General features: G+C 38.6%; 1 protein-coding gene across 1 annotated transcript in view; it reads right to left on the bottom strand.

Annotated features, from left to right (window-relative positions):
- Positions 1-5,051: 5,051 nt before the first annotated feature.
- The window catches only part of VN2R539 (vomeronasal 2 receptor 539), a 30,047-nt gene continuing 24,489 nt past the window's right edge, over positions 5,052-10,609 (bottom strand). Inside the window, exon 6 of the mRNA NM_001099542.1 lies at positions 5,052-6,013. Within this exon, the coding sequence (NP_001093012.1) occupies positions 5,052-6,013 (962 nt within the window). The remainder of the gene's footprint in view (positions 6,014-10,609) is intronic.

The raw sequence follows: 10,609 nt of genomic DNA, 5'->3' as shown, positions 1-10,609 counted from the left end.
GGCCAAATTTCCCCCTTAAGACTTTCTTATTCAGTGTATTTTTGTCCATGTTTTTCTTTTTGGTCTATTCTTATTTTTGAAAAGTTCTTCTATTTGTTGGATGTTTGTATCTCTTTTGCCAATTGGCCTATTTTGATTTTTAAGCTATTAATTTCTTCAATATTGTTTTGTCTCTTCCTTTCCAAACTGTTGACCCTTTTTTCATGATCTTTTCACATTTTTCTTTTAACTCTCTTATTTTTTTAAAATTCTTTCTTGAGCTTCTCCATTAATGCTTTTTGTGCTTGAGATAGATGGAGGTGGGAAATGGACAGAGAAAGAAGCAGGACTTCTATATTCTTAAATTTTGTATTTCTTACCAGTTAGCACTAGTAAACATAAACTGCAAAATCTGTTACCATTCTGTATTTTTAATCACTCATAATATTTTCTGTTTTCTGTACCTTAGTTCTGAACTGTTAGGAAGTTCTGTTCACCATTTCTGTGCCTATTCTGTATTGGTACCTGTTCTGTATTTACCTTAGTTTTGAATTGGCAGGCTATATTATTAACCACTTGCATTGTTCTGTACTTACCTCAGTAATGTTCCTACTTTTGATGAAGGTATTTCAGAAGGATAGTGAGACCTCCCCATGCTAAAAAATGCAATAAATATGCAAACCTTGAACTACCTCCAAAGAGCTTCTATTCCATCAGCTCCAGAGCTGCTACTCCACCGCTGAGAGACTATTCCATCAATCCAGCAATATTATTGGGCTGATCCATTAGCCCCAAGGCTATCCTGCTAGCTCCCAGTCAATTCTATCAGCTATTAAGCTAGTATACTATGTTAAATATCTCTTCTTCAAATAAAGTTCTTTTTTTGACTTCTGGAATGAATAGTCTTGAGCTTTCTATTCTTGGGGAAAGACTTTGCTATGAACTTGTGTATTTTTTTCCCATAACAAGAGAAATTAATATTTTTCTTTGGGGCTCTGAATGTAGCAATATTGACTTTGTGGTCTTCTTTTGAGTTTGTGTTTGGATCTTCCTTGTCAACAAAATAACATTTTATGTTTACTTTCTTTTTTTGTTGCTTTCCCATTTCCAAGTCATTTTTATTTTCTTTCAATTTTGAATAAGACTATTAAAATTGGGCTGTGGTAAGGGGAGCACAGTTGCAAACTTTAGATTCTTTGTCTATCTGTATTCAGATCTCTATTTGGGGATCTATTTCCTTTCAGTTCTTCCAAGGTGGTCTGATCTGAGGCCTGGTTGGCAAAGCCATGTCATGTGTGCACAACCAGCACTCAGTGAGCTGCTGTGTTCCCCATCTTCCCAGCACCTGAGGACATTTTTTGCATGGCCCACCCCCTCTGTCCAGCTGTCTAAAGCAAGAACTCAATTCTCCCCCTCAATTCTCCCTTAATCCAGGAGTGAGTAACTTAAATTTGCCCTCTGGGCACTTGAACTGGGAAAAGGTTTTCCAATCTTGATCTAAGGAGAGGTATGTACTCTGGTCTGTCAGTGACCACAAGCACTCTGTTCTGCCTTGGAACTATGACCATGGCTAATGCTCCCCTGAAGCCAAAAGTACTGGTGTGTGCTAGTGCTCCTCACCCTGAGATTTCCCTCCAGACTATAGCTTGGATTTGTATTTGGGCAATTCAACAAGAATCTTGAACCCAGAGTGTGCACTTGTGAGCAATTTTCTAAACCTCCTCTATGGTTTATGGCTAAGAGCTTTGGAAACCTTTGCTGGTGATTCAACTACACCCAAGGCTCTTTTCCTCGATGGGACCTAACTTGGCATGTTGCTTTGTATTCTACTTCTACTCCAGTTTACCAGATCTTTCAATCCAGCCTTCTACATTTTTCTAGCTGAAAATTCATTTCACCCCATCCTTTTGTGAGTTATACTACTCTAGGATTCGTTGTGAGGTGTTATAGTTTTTTGAAGGATAATTTGGTAGAAATCAGGTGGGTCTCTGTACTTCTACCATTCTCTGTCCCCCATCATTGATGGTAATGTTTGTATTGCCTTGTCTTTTTTCACGAAGTTTATTTTTATTCTTATAACATTTTGTGGTTATCTTTGTGAATGTAAATCTCCTTTCTCACAGTTAGCCAATTGTGATCCCTCTAAGTAATTGGATTTGTAACTTGACTTAATAAGAAATAGAGACCCCTTACTAAGGGCTTTTTCTTTCCCCCCTGTCAATGGGAGAGTGGCTCTTTGGGTTCCCTTACATTGACTGAAAGGGGGAATATCAGGACACTTAGGGCATCCATATGAACCCCTTGCTAATGCCTTTCACTTTAGAAATTGTCATTAGCAGCTTCAAGCCCAAACATAGCAGCTGAACATATTTCATTTAACAAACTGTTCTGTGAGCCTGGCAAAACAACATTCCTTTGTACATGTACACTAAGTGGGAACTCTGCTGCTATCAACATGCTACTATTAAAACCACTGAACTGACTCAAATCAACCAGCCTGAGTGTTCCATGCAGTTGGGCAAACTAAAACTCGTGTCTGCAAGAACCATTTCCCGGTCATGTAGCTTGATAAGAATAGACTCTTTGATGCTGGGCAAACTCTGTCTTCCCACCAAGCAAACTCTACTTTTTTAGTTCTGCTACCCAACTCTCTGTTCTTTGTTTTGCTTATGTATACAAATCAAGGCTGTACCTTGGCATTTTAGGTTAGACTTGACTATGCTTCGTTCCCTCACATGCGAGTCACATTTTCTTTCTATAATCAGAATGAATTTTTCTCATGTTAAAGCATCGAGTCCTCTTGGGTCATTCTCTTGAACCACTTGAGGAGGTAATCTAAAAGAGCAATTGGAATTATGCCTCAAAGGCTATAGAACTGTGCATACACTTTGATCCAGCTATACCACTACTAGGTCTGAATCTCCAAGAGATCATAGATAAGGGGAAAGAACTGGAAACTGAGGGGATGCCCATCCATTGGGGAATGACTGTGCACCATGTGGTATGTGATTGTAATCAAATACTACTATGCCATAAGAAATGAAGAAGATGATCACCAAAAATCCTGGAAAGCCTTATATGTAGTGATGCAAAGTGAAGTGAGCAGAACTAGGAGAATATGGTACACAGAACATCTGTCAGCAAAATTGTATGATGATCAATTGTGAATGACAACTTAACATCAGTGTAAAGATTTAGGACAATTACAGTGGAGTCATGACAAAAAGGCTACCCACTGCCATGGAAGGAAATGATGAAGTCTGAATGCAGATTGAAGGATACCATTCTTTACTTTATTTCTTCCATGAATATTTGTCTAGTGTAAGTGATAGGTGTCTTCTTTCACAACAGGATGAACATGGAAATATGCAATGTGTGGTAACACATATACAACCTGAACCATATTACTTGTTCTCCTAATGAAAGGAGATGAATGGGAGGGAGGAAGAGAGCATGGATCATAAAATATCAGAAAAAAAGATTATTAAAAATTGTATCATGGGCAGCTAGGTGGTTCAGTGGGTAGAGAGCAAGACCTTGGTCCATTGCTCAAATCTCAGTCAGCTCTTACCTGTGAGACCCTGTGCAAATAACTTAACCTCCATTGCCTACCCCTTCAGCTGTCTACTAAGATGGAAGTTAAGGATCAAAAATAAAGAAAACATATTGTATCAACATGTAATCAGGAAATACTTTTTAAAAAGTTTAAACAGCCTCAGGCTTTGTCCTAGACTAGACTCCAAAACCTAGGTCATTCTTTCCTTCTTCCAATGGAATAAAGAAACTTTTTGTTATAACCGTTGTGAGCTCTCTGTCACTTTATTTTCTAGTGTTTAATTAGGGCAATCCTTCCAATCTCTTCGGTTTTCAGCCTAGGAGTCACTCTCCTGGATTCCTTACCATCTCTCAAATTCCAGATCCAAACTTCTTTCAAGACTTGCCCAATTTATGTTTACAACATCTCCCTTGTCTCCTCTAACACTTCCATCACTGTAGTTCAGTCTCTCTTCACTTTACAAGTAGATTGTGGCAATAACCTGTTGTGTCCACCTGCCTCTCCTGAAGCTATCAGTGATTTTCTGAGGCATGTGTTTCATCATGTCACCTCCCTTCTCAATAAACTCCAGGGACTCCTTATTGCCTCTAGGATCAAATAGAAGATCTGTTTGGCATTCAAATCCATTCATATGCTAGCTCCCTCCTACCTTTTCTGACTTCTCAAACCTTTTTCCTGGACACATACTCATCAATCCAGAGACTGTGGCCTCTTAGCTATATGGGACACTGCAGTGAACCTTTCATGACTTCATGGAATAGAGTTCCTCTTCCCAGGTGTTTGTGACCTACCATTCCTGCCGAGTACACCAAAACATAGTAATCTCAATTCAAGGCTGCATGAACAGTTCCAAGATCTCCTGGGAATGGGTTCACTCCCCTGTTCACATTCTGGGGAGGATAGATTGTGTCTCTCAAGAAGAGCTTTAAATCTGATGTGCTGCTTTCAATAATAATAATTTCAAATAATTTCAAAAAACGTTCATTATCCCTCTTTGATAATGTTCCCGTCTTTCTTTCTTGCGACTCCATAGCTGATTTCCAACAGCTCTAAGCTGTCCCCCGACAATTCTAAACTGTCCCCTATTGCGACTCTGTAGACGTCCCTGGCAGGATACAAGACTCTCAGTTTTCTCTGACTCAGTTTTCTCCCTATGCCTCGAATTCTCTCTTCTCAGCTCCACCCACTAACTTTCCTACCATGCTTTAATTCCCAAGTAAAATCTCATCTTGTATGGAAAGTCTTTCTTAATTCCGTTTAAATAACTTTATATTTAAGATGTTGATAGATTGTATGGATTTATTCATTTGTTTGTTCTCTCTCCATTGGCCTGTGAGTTGGATTGTCTCGTCTCTTTTTATATCTCCTGCACTTAACACAGTAACTGGAATATTAAAGGTTCTTCATAAATTTTTGATTTGAAAAGTTTATATTGACTTTACAATGGTTCATAGTGGATATAATGCCAGTTCTTGAGTCATAAAGACATCTCAGAATGATTCAGGCCATTTCTCAGCTATCTCTTCCTTCTTGTGAAGGAATTCTGAGTCAATGTTCCTGAATGCTTCCCATTATTGTGGCCTGATTTATTTCTTATGCATTCCTTAGTGTTCTCGTCTGACCTCAACAATATCACATAACATTTGGGAATGAAGATGCAGCCCAGTAAGCCAGCACTGGATGCCAGGATGGAGAAGATCTCCACCACCACCATGGCTTTGCCCTTGGTGCTCTGGTAGGTGGGCAGGAAGGAGACCCACACACTGCAGAACACCAGCATGCTGAAGGTGATGAACTTGGCTTCATTGAAGGTGTCAGGCAGGCTCCTGGCCAAGAAAGCCACTGTGAAGCTCCCCAAGGCTAGGAAGCCAATGTAGCCCAAGACACTGTAGAAACCAAGGACAGAGCCCTCATTACATTCAATGATGATCTGATCAGGTTGGGAATGTGTGTTTGTGTCTGGAAAGGGAGGTGAGATTCCCAGCCAGATACCACAAAGAATCACTTGGATCCCAGAGCAAAAAAGAACAACACAGTTGGATACTCCAGGTTGCAGCCAAATCATTTTTCTCCTTCCTGGTATTGTGACCTTGAAGGCCAGAATGACCGTGATGGTTTTTGCTAAAATGCAAGAAACAGCTACAGTGAACACAAGCCCAAATGTAGTTTGTCGGAGGAGGCAGGTGGCTGCAGTGGGACGACCAATGAAGAGCAGGGAGCAGAGGAAACAGAAGATGAGGGAGATGAGGAGAGTATAGCTGAGGGCCCTGTTATTGGCTTTGACTATGGGGGTATCACGAAACTTCACAAACACCCAGAGAATCAGAGCTGTCAGCACAGAGAAGGAAAGAGCTATACAGGCGAGAGCCATTCCCAGAGGTTCTTTGATATCCAGAAAAGAAATGACTTTGGGGAGGCAGTGATCCCTCTCCTTATTTGGATACTCATCTTCTGGGCACTTTGTACAAAGCTTCATATCTGTTGGGAACAAGAAACATCTCATCTTTTATGTTGAATAACTTTTCCATATGTCCAGACCCAGAAAACAGACACAATAGACCTGCTCAGTCCTTTTGACTCCAAGGGGTGCGATGTTTCCCTCATGCTTTGCTATGTGTCCCTCATCACTGTTAGTAACAGTGGTGGTCACTGAAGCTGATCAAGCCTTCTTGTACTGTGTCAATACCCTTTATAATGTGGAACAATTAGATCACATTATTTCTCAATATTTGTCTTTCCCAAGTGAAGCCAATTATTCCTCGGTCTATCTATGCTCAGATTGCATGTATATTCATTGCTACTTCCCCATCACCATTCATAACAATTGCTAATATTTATATAGTACCTACTATGGGGAGGGACTGTACCCAGTGGTTTGCAATGATGATCTACTTTGAACCTCACAAGAACCTTGAGAGGTAGGTGCTATTAGTGTTCCCATTTTAAGGAGGAGGAAACTCAGGCAAGTATAAGTTCAGTGACTTGCCTAGACTCATACAACTTGTAAGCCTCTGAAGCTGTATTTGAACTCAGGACTTCCTTCCTCCAGTTACAGAACTCTATCTGTTGTGCCACCAAGTTTCCCACCTTATCTTTAGCCTTCACTATTGAATTTGAATTTAATGAATGCATTTGACTATTCTCAGATTCAACAGGTATTGTGTGTCAGAATCTGGTACTGCTTTAAAGCCATAGTTTCTAAGACTCTACTGATAACCTTCCTCTTAACATGAGCCCCTAGAAAAAATTAGGTCATAGTAAGCTTTTTTTTATTTAATAGAATTGTAAAAATATTTTAAAAAGCTATTCCCCTCAGAAAACTGTGTCCCACTTTCCTACAAACACTCATGACACCTAATCTTGAAATATTATATTGGTATAGCAAATAAATAGGGTTTAGAATGGTTTAGACTATTGTTATATCCACTACTCTGAGGCATTACTCTTTCTTTCTTCATGTTGTCTTGTTGCAACCCAAACCTTTGTGGCAAGAAACAGTTTTCTCCAGTCCAGAGCTGACTTTCTCCTTTTCTTCCAGAGGTCACAGCCTTGAAAAGATTTCTAATGTCAAGTGGTTGCTTCCTTGTATCAATGTCTGCAAGGAAAGTATCTTCCTCAACAGTTTTTCAAACTCTTTTACATTTTCTTTCTGACATGGACCTTTTCAGCAGAAAACAAAGCGTGTACCCTTATATGTATTCATTATTTTTATTTTTTCAGTTACATGTAGAAACTATTTTGACCATTTTTTGACATTTCAAAATTGATGTTTTCACCCTCCTTGAGGTGGAGAATAATTTGATATCATTTATATCCATTCATGTAATACATGTTTCCATACTGCTTGTGTCTTCATAGAAGTCACAGATCATCAATACAATAGAAGTCTCATGAATAAATATGAAATAAGATGGAAGATGGCATGCTTTGATCTGAACTGAGATTCCAAGAAATCTTTTTGGCTGTGAATAGTATTTTTTCACGAGTCTCTTGCAGTTGTCTTGTGGACTTGCTTTGCTAATATTGGTTTAGTCCTTCAAAGCTGACCACTGTCTAATAGTTCTCTTATGGTATGTATTATTTTCTTAGTTCTACATACTTTCTTTAGATTAGTTCATTTAAATTTTTCCATTTTTTCTGAACTCATTCTGTTTGTTATTCTTATGGCACACCAGACCAACTCTATTCCACTCTATCTATAAATTATTCACTAACTACCTAACTCTAAAATAACAAACAGCCACCACTCACTCACTCTTTCAATCTGTTCTCTACAGCTGCCCAACTGCAGTAGCCAACTGCCAGCAGATCCGTGCTTCAGAGACAGACCTCCTTCTCTCTAAAGATCCCAAAGACAAAAGACCCTCAAACAAAACTAGATCTGCATTTTTCCAAAGGAGTGTCCAGGAGATTATCACAAGATTTTTCTGCTATGGACACTAATGATTTACAACTATGCAATGGTTCTCCCACGATTGGAAAATTTGGAAGCAAGGTGTCATGGTTAAGTGTTGTGCAGCATTTGAAAGTGATGTTTTCTTTGCCTAATAAGGTTATTTCATATCTTATGAGTCTTTGTTCAGAGAATGCTTGGGTTCTATGCCTTAGAAATAATGCTTTAAATTTATGTGGACACATTATCTTTCATGGGCATTACAATCCTAAATCTGTAGATCTTGTTACTAGCAAAGCTGTTGCAGCTATTCTTCTAAAATATGGTAGTGCTTCTGAAGCTATTGGGTATAATTGAGCTGAAGCTTATGTTAAAAGACCTGAAGCTACTCCTTTCCATTCATGTACATGTAGAGTGAATGGTTTACTGTAATCTGGGATGCCTAGAGCAGGGGAAGACAGGATAGGCTGTTTTAATTTAGTAAGCACTGCTAAGTGTTCTACCTGCAACCTAAGAGGTTCAGTGACTGTATCTTTTGCCAATGATATAAGGAATTTGTTGATTTCCCCATAGCAAGGAATCCATTGCCTGCAAAATCCTGTTGTTCCCCAAATTACTCTCAACTGTCTCTTAGCAGAAGGGGCACTCAATTTTTGGATATGTTCAAAAGCTTTGGTGAAATGAAGCAGACACCATAAGTTAAAACAAATCCTAAATATTCCACTTTGGGTAGACACCTCTCAACCTTTGAGATCTTGTTTCCTCCTTATATAATTCCAACAGGAGATGTTTGCTATCTTGGCATGCTGTGACATTTTTAAGGCCAGGAGCAAATCATCCAGGAAGTGTTTTAAATAGCTCTCCTTGAATTCAATATTTGCCAAATCTTGTGTCAAAATTTGGGAAAATAAAGTTGGACTTTCTACATAACTTTGAGGGAGATGACACCATGTGTTTTTAGAATCATTACAGGTGAATGCAAATATGTTTTGGGAATCTTCATGGATGGGCATTGAAAAGAAGGCAGAACATGAATCTACTACTGTGAAAGATATAGTGGTGCTAGGAATAGAGGAAATAATGATGGATGCACTTGGAACAACAAGGTTGTCTTTTGATGACTTGATTATAAACAGCTATTAATTCTTGAACAGATTGATATGCAGGTTTTCCATTTTTCATCTAATTTTATTTTTTAATAAGCAAGATAGGTGTATTGTATTCTGATTTGCATGGGATTATTATTTTCTGCTCATTTAAAGAATTTATCACTGGGGTAATTCCCTCAATTGCCTCTTTTAATAATGAATACTGAGGAATGGAAGGAAGTGGGACACCTTCTGTTCTAACTTGGACCAGATCAGCTGATTTAAGTAAGCCTATATTGAAAGAATATAGAGCCCAGAGAGATTTGGGTATATCTGTTGGTATTTCGAAGGAGGAAGTTCACCCACCTCCTGACTATCTAGAAAGAGTACAGGGAACAAATTTAGAGATTCCTCAGGTAGTTCTAATGTAATATTGCCATCTTGAGTGCATATTATTATGTCTCTTAATTTACACAAAAGATCTCTCCCAAATAAATTCATAGGGGAGTTAGATATTAAGAGGAATGAATGTTCCACAGATAAAGGTCTCACAGACACTATTTTTGGTGAATGCCTTGGGACCTTCAGAGGTGCTCCTGACACCCCCATAACATTGATAGAGCCAATAGAATTACAATTAGAATCAGGCATAATCGTCAGCACTGATCTTGATGCCCCAGTATCTAGAAGACAGTTATATAATGTATTTCCTACTTTTAAAATCACATGTGGTTCATGGCTATCCAGGGGAGAATGGCTTGGGATGACTGGTGTAATTATATCAGTGTCTGGAAAATGTTTCAGTCTTTGATTCCAGAGTCCTTTCTCCCCTCTCAGACCTTCATAAAGGTCTGTGTGTATCTCTCTGAGATTCTTCTCACTGAGGAGGATTTACATTTTGGTCATTGCCTGGATGAGCCCCATTTTGGATATATTCTAACATATCATTTTCCTCAGTTTGATTACTGGTTTTATCAGTATCATAATTTCTATAATTGTCATTTCTATAATTGTTCATGTTGTTATTATTTCTAGAATAGTTGTTGTTCCTAGAATAGTTGTTCCTAAAGTTTCCATCATTTCTAAAATTGTTGAATACTTGAGTCCAGCTTCTTCAATTTACCATGAAGTATCCCCCTTTTCCACACAAGTAACATGTTGGTCTTTGGTTTGTAGATTTTCACAAAGGGACCATAGCTCCCCCATACTTTGTATCTCTTTTTTCAAGTTTACCTTTTAATAATTTTATCTCCTTTCTTAATGCCTCCACTAAATAACTATCACCATCATCTTTCTTTTCATGCCCATTTTACACATCATATGGCCATTCTCCTTAATTCATGAAGGTCCATTTTCGGCAAGTTAGGTGACTTCTCAATTGTCTAACATCCCTTTCTCTGGTCAAATCTAGGTCTACATATCTTCCTGCCAGTTCTATAAATCTATCCATGAACTGGGAAGAATTTTCATCAATTTCTTTCATCTGAGTTTGTCAAACTTTGTCCAGCTACCCGGTGTGTCAGAACATACCCTCATGCCTTGGAGTATTGACTCCTTAGCCTGACACAATCTAGTGTAATCAACTTCATTGTT

The sequence above is a fragment of the Monodelphis domestica genome, chromosome 3 (genome assembly GCF_027887165.1).
Source record: "Monodelphis domestica isolate mMonDom1 chromosome 3, mMonDom1.pri, whole genome shotgun sequence".
NCBI lineage: Eukaryota > Metazoa > Chordata > Mammalia > Didelphimorphia > Didelphidae > Monodelphis > Monodelphis domestica.
The sequence above is the reverse complement of the archived record's forward strand: the minus strand, read 5'-3'. Positions and strand labels throughout refer to the sequence as shown.